Source organism: Triturus cristatus, chromosome 1_2, assembly GCF_964204655.1.
Source record: "Triturus cristatus chromosome 1_2, aTriCri1.1, whole genome shotgun sequence".
NCBI lineage: Eukaryota > Metazoa > Chordata > Amphibia > Caudata > Salamandridae > Triturus > Triturus cristatus.
In genome coordinates this window covers 153,496,122-153,509,336 of record NC_140580.1, presented here as the reverse complement: position 1 = coordinate 153,509,336, position 13,215 = coordinate 153,496,122, and the positions used below count along the sequence as shown (strand labels likewise).

Genomic DNA, 13,215 nt, shown 5'->3' with positions numbered 1-13,215 from the left:
CTATGATCCACCACTACACCGGGGTGCACAGAGAGGATTACCAACAGTGGGCGGCACCTCTCTGCATCACAGACTGAATGAGGTTGCGCTAGCCGGACGCTGTGGAGAGTGAGGCCCCTGAGCTGCGCCAAACTTGTGTTGTGGGTGCGCTTCAAGTTCACGCATAAGGGGGCCCTGCTGCATCACATGCATCGGGAGGTTCACCAACGGATTTGGTGGCGACTGCTGTACCCACACTTGTGAAATCCTACCTGGCTGAGGCTCCTGCTGGCTGAGTCACAGATTTTGAGAGAGTTTAGCGGATTGCACCATGCTGTCAATGTCCAGGTAAGGAGAAGGTCGGACACGTAGTGGAGGAGGCCCGGGGGTCGAGTCGCCCAGGCCTAGCACCTGAAGATGACACTCCCCCAGTGTCAGCTCATCTGCTAATGCGAAAGAGCGTTGCTCCACTGCTTCCAAGCAGTGCAAGAAGAGGAACAATCATCACATGATGATAACTTTATGATGTTATCGTGCCATGTTTCCTTTGTAGGCGGGAGGGTGGGTAGGCCTGCTCCACTCACGGAGCAAGGCAGGGGCAAGTGGCATGCCCACGCAAGTGCGCAGTGACTGGTTGGTTGGCCCGCTCAGGCCGCACAAAGCAGTCATGCGCACTGTCCTGTTCGCAATGTAGGCTGCATTACAGCCTGCATGGAGAACATGCCCACTCCTCCAGCCCCTAACTGAACGCCTCGTTCCGGCTCCAATGACCAATCCCAATGCCGCATTGCAGCGTTGTGATTGGCTTAGGGGAGTGAGCCTGGCTGCCTACTTCCTGTTCCTGGTAGCAGATTCAGGAGAGCAGGAGCAACGAAGACACGAGACACGGCCTCGAGCTAAGATTTCTCTCATCTAAATATTTACAAAACCCGCTCATACACACACCCCCTCGTCCACGCCCCATCCAGTGTTCTTTCCGACGTTTCCCACCTCCAAGCTGTTACAAGGCATACTAATACCAGGCATATTGCAAGAGTAAGGAAGGTGTTGGATTGCAGGGATGTAAACATTACTATTCCCACTTCAGTGAGTGCAACCCTATGACTAACCCTTGCACCCCAAAGCAAACCCTGAAGCCGAAAATTCATCTTTGAGCGCCCAAAACACACCCTAAAATCATATTTGACTCAAATGCACACCCACATTTTCATGATTGACCCCAAAACACACCCCAAATTTAAAATTTTACCCCATAATACACCCCACATTTCATCTCCGACACCCAAAATCCATACCCACCCTAAAAATTAAAAATACCCCATTACTGAGCTCACAATGCGTTGTAATGGAATGAGATGTAAAGGCACCGGCGTTGTTGGATTTGCGTTCTAATGGCATTACAATGTAATGCCTGCATTGTAATGAACGTATCCCGTGCCAAAGGCAAGCCATAGGCATGTCTGTCTGAGTCTGTCTGCCGCTGGACCACGCTCAGCACCAAGGACCCTTCCTCTCGGACACTCCACCCCTACAACGCCAGCACCCTCCTTGCCATCAACCCTGGACGCCACATCGCCTGCCAGGACCAACATCTGCTCCAGACCGGAGATCGCCATCACAGACAGCTACTAAATCACCCGCAAGGACCATCCCAACCATCCAGGAGGAGGTATTGCCATCACCTACAGAAGCCCACTTCGACTGACCACGCACTCTAATGACCAAACGGTGACCATGGAACACCTCAACTTCCAGATCCGGACCAACCCCAACCCCATCGTCTACGGCACCTTCATCTGCAGGCCCCCAGGCCATGGACACCCATTCTCTGATACCATTGTATACCTCATTGCACACCAGGCTCTCCCATCCACCGATGACATCCTACTCGGCAAACTCAAGTTCGACCTGGACAAACCCAGTGACCAGGGCACTACCCCCTCCTGGGGTAGCTCCCCAACATCAGACTCAAGCAGCTAGTCACCGCAGCAAGCCACATAGCAGGACACATGGGCTAGCACGTCTCCTCCACCATCGGGACCTTCAACTACAGCCACACCACCGGACTCTCCTGGACTGACCATCATTGTATACATCACGTCTTCACCATGCCCACCGTACACATCTGCCATCATCTACCCCCTCGCAGCTGGATCAAGGCCACCAAAGTACATCTTGTCAACTCCCTCAGCACCACCACTCCCCCAACGCTTACAGACGGTGACACCGAAGCACGCAACCGCCATCGATGGATCTCCAACTGCACCGACACCCGGGCACCCCTCAAGAACGGCACTGCGTCAGTACCTTACGCCTGCATGATGGTAGGCGTAAGGTTGACGCAGTGCCACAAGTATAGGCTGGCCCCATTCATTGCTGGAGTTGCGTCATGGTTGTGACATGACTGCAGTAATGGGTGACTTTAGTGCAGACAGATACGTCAGAGTTCCAGGCGCATCTGTCATTACTTGCATCATGAAGCGCTGTACAGTAAATACAGCGCATCTGGGGTGTCGCAAGGAGAGGGTAGTGAAAAGTGCTGCAACGCTGTTTTGTCGCAGAGCTGCAACACTTTTCATGAGTGAGGCCTAGGAATGCGCACTATCTTATTGATGGTGTGCAGTCCTGCCCTGTAGTTTTGTCGCAGGGCAGCGCAGCAACATTGCTTGCAGTGCGGTCCAGCAACAAAACCTGCTGAAACGAGGCCCCAAGGGTTATCTCCATTTTTAAGATCAGCTATTTTGTAGTCTTAAAAAACCGCATCTAACTGCAGTTAGAGGCAGTTTATTTGGTCCTCCAAACTTAAGGAATCAACTTGTACATATCGCTAAGTGGGGTTAGCGGCCGCTTTTGCACGAGAATGCCTCCCTTGCATGTCATTATCGCTAACAGAAGTGGCGATCTTTATAATGGAAGTTTTTGCCGTAAAACTGTCGCTAACAGAGGTTAGCGGCAGATTGTACTTATGGCTATAAAAATCTCGCCGCAAAACCGTTGGAAAAGTGCAGCTAATGCGGCGTTAACTCCTTGTACATATGTCCCTTGGTGTTTTGAATCTGTGCTAGGTTTGCGTCTGTCCTTTTTTCCTTCCATTTTTCTCTCTCGGGCCTTCCTTGTAGATTTTATTTTTTGTTTTCATACACTCTTTTGGAATTCAGTTAAACATAAATGAAACTATGTTGAGTTGTGGATAGCCTCTACTCTGCAGACCGTCAACAGAGCAAATGGAAGGGAGTATTCTAGGTGGACTGTAGGATGTCTAGTCTAATTTCATACAAGTAATTTACAGTAACGTCAATTTTGAGAAAATAAGGAGATATTTTATCATAGTGTCCATACATAAGAAAAGCATGTTCGGGCTGATTGACATAAAAAGCTGACTATACAATTTCTCACTGGGTATTCCTATAAATGTAGCACATTTTCTGATATCATCCTTGTTACTAGTGTAACCCTTCTCCAACAATTGGTTTCATGCACTACTAAATATACCTTCTCGATCACAATGGCATCATTCTTTAGAAGATCATGTCTCCCAGTCTTACCTGCATATTTTGTATTTTTGGTTATAATTGTTCGTGAGAGGGCTCCGTTCTTAAATTCCGATAAACCAAATCCAGACAGTTTCACCTGCATTCGACTATCTATGAGGCAGTTTGTAGGTTTTAGGTTTCCGTGTGACTTTAAGGAGCTGTTGTGCAAGAACAACATTCCCTGCCAAAAAAAGAAAACTCTGAAAAACAGGTCAATTTTACACGAGAATAGCACAGAGGTCCTAATACTATGTAATGTGACTGCATTAAAGAAGGGCCACAGTTCTACTACAGAAATGTTAAACAAAAATATTCTGAATTATGAAATCATTACCAAAACTAGATATTCACCTTGTGTGGTGTTGCCTGAATATATAAACACTGACTTCTAAGTGCAACCGGCCTGAACTTTTGCCACTCCAGTAATACGTCATAATATCTATCCACAGACGTTTTAAGGCATGGGCAAAGTGGGCTCTGGCCCAGGGCCCCAGTCTTTCAGGGGGCCCCAGACAGAGCCAGCTCTGTTCCGCAGAGAGTTTTGCCCTTTTGACGTGTACTAATTCTTAAACAATTTATTTTAAATACCATGTTTCCGTTAATTTATTTTTATAGTGGGCGATATGTGAGAGACTAGTACAGATATTTTGCAGAGAAATGTTGTTCGTTTCATGCAACATCCATACAAAAAACTTTCTTTTAGGTCAAAACAAGACCTCACATATGAAAATGGAAGGGTGTCACAGAGATTATTTGCAGCATAATTAGTGAGCTAATGCTGTGTTACAATGTGGAAAACACACATCACTATATCTGAATATTTGATGTAAAGACATTTAGAATTTGGACTAATGTACCTGTTAGTGATCTGGCCAAAGACTGCATGAACGAGCTGAAATTGAATGAGGAATTCAAAACTGTTCCTAACAGGGGCCCCAAAAATACGTTTGGCCCAGGGCCTCCAAAATCCTTAAAATATCCCTGTATCTATCTAATCTCTGGTTTCCTCTCGCAAAAAGGGCAAGCATGTTAACTCACTCCTAGATTTTGCATCCGTCCCCGTGGTGGAAATAGTTTTTCCCTTCTCCTGGCCTGGGGTTCTAGAACCTCCTCTTTTCTCAAATATATTTTCCCTGCGAACTGCATTTTGCTACCCCTGTGAAAAGTTAAAAAAATGAAAGTGAAAGTAAAAACCCTGCAATGCTAAATGAGGCAAAGCTCTGAAAACGTACCTGTAGCAGGAAAGTTCTGCCACACAAAAGTATATTTGCGGACAAATTGTCCTGCGTTTGTAGAAAATGTCAGCTCCTGGGGAAGACGTCTGAAAGTCATAACTGTATGAAGCCACTGTTATTTATATTTGCATAGAGCATCAATGTCGTTTATGGGCCCGTGTATGGGTGTTGCCTAGTTCAATGTGCTGCATCCTGAATCTTGAATGTGTGGTTGGCGTTTGTCCTACATGTAAAAAGATTGGTGTTGTGCCTGGGAGCTAGAGTGATACTCCAGATAGATCAGGCAGCGAAGCTAAGTCCCTGCTCACAACCATGATGATGCTGGTTAAATGTGAGGTGCAGGTTCCCAAGTCGGATGGTATCAGCCTATATGCTAATTGCACAAGTTCTATTTACCAATGCTCAAATTGCACGTCCTGCGCTATAAGCCCACAAGCTTTTGATAGTATAAACCGGGTGAGAGTCTTGGTAACAAGTACTTGCCAAGCGGTGTGAATTGCACACCCTGAACACGAGTGCGCATTCAAGGCTTTTTATTAAATCAGAGCGCCTGTGACAGGTAAAGGACAGCCATCAAGAACAGTTCTGATACAAGATCTCATGAGGTCTGGACATCATCGGAATGACTCAACAAATGCTTGAGATCTTGGGAGCATTATTGCCAGAAGTGAAGCGCCATTTAAGGTGTTCCCAGTTGTTTTTTGTTCCTCCACTGAAGAATCTGGAGGAGTTGCTATGCACATTTCTCCTGCAAAGACGGGAGTGGTAATGCCCGTGTCCCATTCTAGTGGAGACATAAGCTGCCACTCTGCCGCGACTCAACAAGTAAGTCTGTGTCAGGAAGCGTAGCATGCACCAAGAGCTAAACATCAAGTGACTGGACATAATGACTTGGGGATCATCTAGAGTTTAGCAGATTGGGAGAACTGCTACAAATGAAAGGTTCTTTGCTTTCCATTGCCCCATAATTGATTGCAAACTGAAGGAGGTCTGTCCAAAGCAGGGGTCTGCAAAGCACAGAAGGAGTGCCTTATCCTGGAGGGCCTACCAAGGCAGGCCGAGGCCCAGGCAAATGGAGACACCTCTGGAGATAACCTGATCTATGGGGAGAATGGTCTCATGTATAGAGATCCTAAGGTCCTTGAGGCTGGAGCCACCCATGTGTTGGTGGTCTTCCAACTGGAGTTGGCTCATGACATTTCCCTGGCAGGATATCCGGGCAGGCCCCAGATGAGATTGCTTCTCATCCACTGGTCAAATATAAGATATGGAACCAGAATACTACTGTAACTATATTGGGTGGCATAAAAATTGTTTCTTTAAATATCATCTAAAAAAGCTCACCATCTCAGAGTTCACAGTACAAAAGCTACATCCAATGGACAATATTTTTGTGAATAATATTTTGAGCACCATAGTTATGTGAGACAACATTTTTGTATAATGCATGGACTCCTGTAATCCCAGTATGAAAAACAGTCTTTCATTTCCTGATTACTATTGAGATGTAAGGTCTCTAATTACTTGTAATAAGAAAATGACTTCTCTACTCAACTGTAATGTATATTTACCTTTTGTACATAGTACACTACAGGAAGGAAAGAATTTATCTGCATGTCACTACATGCATTGTGAGCTACAGTCTTTTTTAAATTTGATTTACAATGAACTGATTCTATTATGTGTTGTAACAAGTTAGTAACTGCTTGTTGGTCTGTTTAATTTCTGTTTAATTTTGCACCACAGGTTCCGTTTTAATCTTTATTTCAACAACCATACTATCCGTTTCAGATATAGGAGCATGACCCCAAGGGATTAAGAGGTTTTACTTAGGGAAGAGTGATGGTATGAAAGTGTATTATAAACAATAAAATACCTTCTGCCATATTGTGAAAGTATGTTGCAAGGTACATTGAAACTGCATGAACTTGTAAAGGAGCTCCCCCTTCAGCCTTGAACCTCTATAAGATCAAAGAAACCCTCAATGCAGTAGCGGTCCGTGGAGGGAGTTCGGTGGGGCAGAGAGGCGGGTGGGGCAATTTAAACACCGGAATATGGATGAACGGAGGTAAGTACACATTTAAATAAATAAAACAAATTCCTTTGCGCGTGCTGCATCGCAAAATGCGATGCAGCGCGCGCAACGAAATTCGTTTTATTTATTTAAATGTGTACTTACCTCCGTTCATCCATATTCCAGTGTTTACATTTCCCCACCTTGTCCCTCCCCTGCCCGCCTCTCTGCCCCACCGAACTCCCTCCACGGACCGCTACTGCCTCAATGACTGGCAATATCCTTATAATATGTGGTCTTTGGGACTTCATCTCAAATATTTAGTATTCTGACATGAAACCCTAATTTAGTGTCAAACAAAAACGAATTGTCACAACCCTCACCACCAGCCAATAATCTCAACTCACTTACGTTCACTATGTCATAAGCCAAAGACAGTTTGAATATCCAGTCTAGTTCAATATCCGTGTTTCTCAAAACGTCCTGAAGAACATTTGAAAAGAAAATAGCAACATTATAGATGCAGAATAGTTCCAGTGCATACTTTTCTTCTAGAAGGCAGAGCACATATTAAACATGTATTAAGTATTTAAATGTAAAACGAATAACCTTTTCATGAAGGGGTAAAGGCCATAAGCTCCTTCTAATCGTTTTTACTCTTTACTCCAACATTCACTCTTGGTGATAATGGTGAGATTGATTCCTATTCGTACAGAAGCATGAGTAGATTTGAGTTTAATCTTCCACTAATAAATATGCATTTAATTAACATTCAACTCCTGATTAATGTGAGAACTTGAAGCATAAATGGCAAAGATACCCTGACCTCATCCCGCATTGTAAAATTAAACACTAACTATGGGGTCTATTACGATGTCCGCCCGCCACCGTAATGGTACACAGGACGGACCGCCAGAGGTGCGGCGGTTCCGCTAGGTCCATTAGGATGCGACCGCCACTCTAGCGGTCGCATCCTGCATATTTCACATTGAGGCGGGCGGTGCTGTAAGCAGCACCCGCCGCAATGCAAAATATGCATGTTGTGCAGTGGCATGCACAATGTGACAGCCACCGCGCGGTGCCTGCCACCTGGTGCATGCCAATGAAGGGGGGTACCATAGGTACCCCCAAAGTGCAGCACCCCACCCTTCTGGGGGCCCGTAACGTGCCCCCAAAGCAATTTCGCCAGCCTTTCCATGGCGGCAATGCCGCCATGGAAAGGCCTTTAAAATTGCACATCCTAATTTGGATGCAAGGCACCGCCACCATATTGAGGGCCTTTTTCGCCCGGCCGGGAATCTGACCGGTGGATAAGCGGCAGACAGTCTTTCCATCCGCCGTGGTGCCCCTCACCATACTAATATGGCGGGGGTAAAACGGGAGCATCTGGCGGGCGGATCGCCACCGCCGGGCCGGCGTTGGCGATCCGCCTGATATGCTAATAGGCTAATTGGATTGTTTCTCCTTACACTTTATTAATGCAATTTGCCATTCTTCGTCTAAGATCTTATTATGTGTGGTGTGTCTGCCTCAACTAAGAGAAACCCAAGTGCTAAGGACAAATTAAGCCCTAAAACAGAAACCTCTCCTGCCTTGGAAGTTGTATAAAGGTAAGTGCCACCCACAATCCATCCAGTAGACATTTCAAACTCAGCTGAAATTGAGAAGGAATAAGCTACAGGAGGGTTGGTGGAAAGTATTGACTGGGAGGAGTAAGATAAAAGCAGAGTAAGGAAGAATAGCATACCTTTCAAACTTGTGAGCTTCCACAGGGTGAGATTGTGTGGTTTTGGAAGGTGGTTCGAGTAAATGCAATGGAGATTTAAAATGTATGGAGGGTGTGAAGGATATCAGGAACGATATTTCCATCATAGTCAAGAGAATGCCTTTTGCTTATTTGGAGGATGAAGGTGAGTCCAAGGAGGATGACACCTTCCAAATGAGAGGAGTGGGTTGAGAGGTATGAGATTAACAATGACTAATCAGAATATTACCTAATCCCACTCCTCAATCAATGAGTATACATCAAAGTGGCATGGTTCAGCTTGATCTCACAGATGAAACCAGCAACACATCGGGCACAATATGCTGTCCAGAAGTGCTCTTCAATCCCTAGATATATACACATCATAGTTGAGAGCCCCGGAACCATCCTACCAAATGGAAATGGGCCCTTCAACTGTGCTGATGCCATCCATCAACAAGAACAGAGAAAAGATCTGCTTGGAGGCCCACAGAGGGCACAATTTTGCTCTGGACATGGGAACCCTGACAACATTGATGCCCACAAATTGACAAGGCAGGTTCACAGATAAAAGAATTGAAAGCTCAACAAGGCTGCATCCAATGTACTAATCAGATCTCTTCACCAAGAGTATCTCCTAAAAAAAGAAGGTTGCAAACTCCAGCCAGGAAGGAAAACCAGGCGAAGACAAGCTACAGGAAAGTAAACAGAACAAAGCTGTCATTGCCTATCCTTCCTACTACAGGGAATGAAAGAGAAAGTGAAGCAAAGCTCATCACAGGAAAAAGCCATATGCAAGCCAGTGGGCACCTATTAAAAATATCGGCCACCCTGGTCTAAGAAACATTCTCCCAGAACAGAAAAACTGCTGGACTGTTCCACTCTACCAGAAATCCACACAGAAAGAGAAGCAACTTGGATGTTCATCAGGACAAGTTCCATCACGAGAGGAAGCACAAACACAGTCCTCTACCTCACATGTCAATGCAATGGAGACGTCATCCGTGGGAAATCTAACATTGATTTCTCCATGCCAGGTAAACAAGTACTAGAGAGGGGACCACAAAAATCCAGAGAGAGAAAATAAAGCAAAGACTGAGCAAGATGCAACAAGACCTACCAATAAATAGCAATCTGATCACAATACTGAAGAGTCCAGGAAAGTAAGTCGTCCTTTTATGAGAACCCAAATCCCATGGACATAAGCATAGAGGAGGGCTTAGGTGGTACTTTAAATGGAAACAAAGATCAAGGAGCCCTGAATAGGAGCCTCAAGCAATTTTACGCTCAGACATCAAGCCGGAAATCTCTTGGCAAGTGGTCCAGCAAGAAAAGACCCAAGGGAGAAGATGAAGGTTTAAAGAAAAAACAAAGACATGCCTCGAAAATCATGGGGGGAAAACGTACAGTCCTTGTAAGCCTAAAAATGACAAAGAATATGCTCTCACCACCTCCCCTTGGTAGCCAGAACCAGTAGGGGCCAATCGAGTGATTGGAACCACATTGTCCAGAGGACTAGCCATTGAGAGTTCTTTACCAACCATTGTGAGATGATCAGCTAGTACTGGGCCTGGCCCTCACTGCGGGACCACCCCCAACCTTTTTGCCTTTACCCTCCACTTTTATTTGCTGAATTTGCTTTCACTGGCCTTAGGACTCTGTGCACGTTATCACTGTTAACCAGAGCTAAAGTAGTTGTTCTCTCTACTCTAAACATGGTAACATTTGGTTACACCCAATTGGCAAATTTTATTAATTTATAAGTAACGTGACACTACTTTGTGCTCAGGGCCTGTAAATTAAATTCTACTACTGGACCTGTAGCACTGATTGTGCCATCCACTTAATTAACCGTTTAAACATGTCTCAGGCCTGCCATTGTAGAGCCTGTGTGTGCACTTTAAACTGCTATTTTGACTGGCAAAATAAACCTTTTGCCAGGCCCAAACTTTCCATTTTAATATCGTACTATTTAGGAGGCCCTGGACAGCCCAGATGGCAGGGTGTAATGTATTGAAACTGTAGGATATGTACTTTTAAGTTTTACATGTTCTGGTAGTGGAAAAACTCTTACATTCATTTTTTACTACAGCAATGCCTTTCTCTCCCTTAGGATGGCATTAGAGTTGTCTAATTACATGTTATAAGTGTAATTTCCAAATGGGAAGAGCTAACCAGTTCATGTTTGGTGTCTCTGGAATCACAAGTTAAAATCCTAACTTATGGTGTCTCATATTTTAAATTGTATTTCTGAAAATGCTGCTTTTAGAGAATCAGCATTTTCCTGCCTTAGCGATTTAGTGCCTTTAGTCTTTCTCTGGTCACATGACTGGGTGTAGCTCACACTTGAGCTTTGTGTATTCCTTCTAGACAGCCACACACAATAGGGAGCTTAGGTGTGCCTGGGTGGGCCATCAATAGCAGGATGGGAGTTTGGAGCTGGGCACAGCCCCACTTACACCTGAATAGGCTGTGTCCTGACTCCACAAAAAGGGTTGCATACTGTAGTTAGTTTGGAGCCAGGGCAGGGAAAGCTAGATTCCCAGGGACTTCACAGGGAAACCTCTAGAAGCTTCTCCTCCACTTTAAAGGCACAATTGGGTATAAATACTGGACCTCAGATACCACCACTTCTGTGCTGCTGAAGGACTGTCAGTCTGCTGTACTGCACCCCTGGTTTACTGTACTGACCTACTGCCTATTGCCCTCTTGCCTGGGTGAGAAGGACTGGACCTGCATCTCTTGAACCCAGAGGGAATCCATAGGCTAGTTGGGACGCCTCCTGATCTGAAGCCTCCCGGACATGACAGGCTTTTAACAACCTTGAATCTGCACCTGAACTCAGTGATCTGTGAGTCTACCCTGCCTAGTACTGGACATTTAGAAGTGGACTTAAGGTACTTTTTCCCCCTTGGTGGGCCATGCAGAACAAAAGTATCTCCTCTACTGTGCGGCACAATCCCAAACAGAACCTACATTCTCTGCTGCTGTGTGGATTTAACCAGTCACAAAGACCCTAATTGCTGCTGCAACCAGCAGCACCTTCGGAACCGCCACTGTGCAATGCATCCTTGGTGCAGACCCTCGCATCCCTCATCGATGGCAGCCTTGATGACAATGACAGACTCAGCATCACAGTTTTGCAGCACTTCAAAACCCACGTATCGCCCCGACTGCGTGCTGCATACTCGACACGGGACTTCATATCAGAAGCTCCATCAACAGGAACCTAGATGATGACACAGGCCCTCGCACCACAGCCTCACCGCTTCTCAGAACCGACGCATCGCTTCAGTGGCACAATGCATCTTCGACGCGGATCCACGCAACATTCCACAAACCGGGATTGAAGATACTTTTGTTCAGCTGGCCTAACTGGGTCCCTGTAGCCGGACCATGCTCCTTTGGGGTCAGCCTGAATGTGTGATTTTGTCCCAGAACGGCGTAACCAAATATCCACAGTTGGTGCTTAAGCCTCTTGGCGCGATTTTCTCTGAACACTTCATTTGATTTTTGTCACTTTTGTCTTGTTTTATTCATTAAATTAAGCTCTGGTGGGGGGGTCTTCTGTGTGTGTTGTCATTGTTCTACTGTTTGTAGTGCTGCACAAATACTTTACACATGGCCTCTAAGTTAAGCCTGACTGCTCTGTGCCAAGCTACCCAGGGGGCTGAGCACAGGTTAACTTAGGGTTTGCTTGTACCTTACCCTAACAGGGATTGTGGTTGCTGCTTAACCAGGGCTCCCACACCAGTCAACGAGAAACAAAATTTCTTATTTTATTTATTTATTTTAGGAGTTTTATATAGCGCTAGTTGGACCCGAGGGCATCAGAGCGCTTCACAACAAGTAACTTATATGCAAACAAACAGTGTAGAGATCATAGTAGAACATAGAGATTTGTGACGAGTAGAGTTCAAACAAAGGAGTAATTGAGCGAAAGGAAACATGAAGAGTGCAGGTCACAAAGAACGAGTAGCCGATAAGTTTTCTTGTTCGGGGCGGAGGGAGGGGATAGGATTTCCAGAAGGGGTCCGGGGGTAGAGGATGTCAATGTCACAAGACACAAAGTTAAAGTCAGGTGGAGTGCCAGCTGAGGTACTTCCGTGGATCCTATCGGTTCGCTAGTGAGCGATGGAGGAAGAGGACTTTGAGCAGGCTTTTGAATTTTGCAAAAGAGGGGATCGTTCTGATGTGGGGGGGGATGGAGTTCCAGATTTTGAGCACGTTATCAGCAAATGACCTGGCCGCGGTTTTTTGTTTGCGTGATTTCAGCGGGATGAGTAGCAGAGTATTGGAATTCCTGAGGTTCCTGGACTGGCCGGCCTTTTTGAGTTTGGCGGCTAGGTATTCCGGTTTGCCTGTGTGAAGGGCTTTGTGCGTGAGGCAGGCTGTTCTGAAGCTGGCCCGCATTTCAATTGGGAGCCATTTTAAATTTTAGTACCCTGAGTGCGGGCGAGATGTGGTCAAATTTTTTAGTTCCGGTGACCATTCTGGCTGCTGCATTGAAAGTTGTTTTGAGGGGGGTGAGGTGGGATTTTGCTGTACCAGCCAGGGCTGCAATCCTATAGTCGAGTCTGGACAGCACCAGTGGTTGAGTTGCTTGTCGAAGGTCCTTGGGCAGGAGGAAGGGTTTTATATTGTGCAGTAGCTTCAAGTTAAGGAAGGCGCTTTTTGCAGAGCTTGTAATGTGTTTGTTCATGTCCAGTC

General features: G+C 45.7%; 1 protein-coding gene across 1 annotated transcript in view; it reads right to left on the bottom strand.

Annotated features, from left to right (window-relative positions):
- The window catches only part of LOC146866994 (guanylate cyclase 2G-like), a 161,059-nt gene that overhangs the window by 139,988 nt on the left and 7,856 nt on the right, over window positions 1-13,215 (bottom strand). Inside the window, exons 3-4 of the mRNA XM_085618922.1 lie at window positions 7,173-7,244; window positions 3,525-3,693 (exon numbers count right to left, since the gene is read on the bottom strand). Coding sequence (XP_085475048.1) covers window positions 3,525-3,693; window positions 7,173-7,244 — 241 coding nt within the window. The remainder of the gene's footprint in view (window positions 1-3,524; window positions 3,694-7,172; window positions 7,245-13,215) is intronic.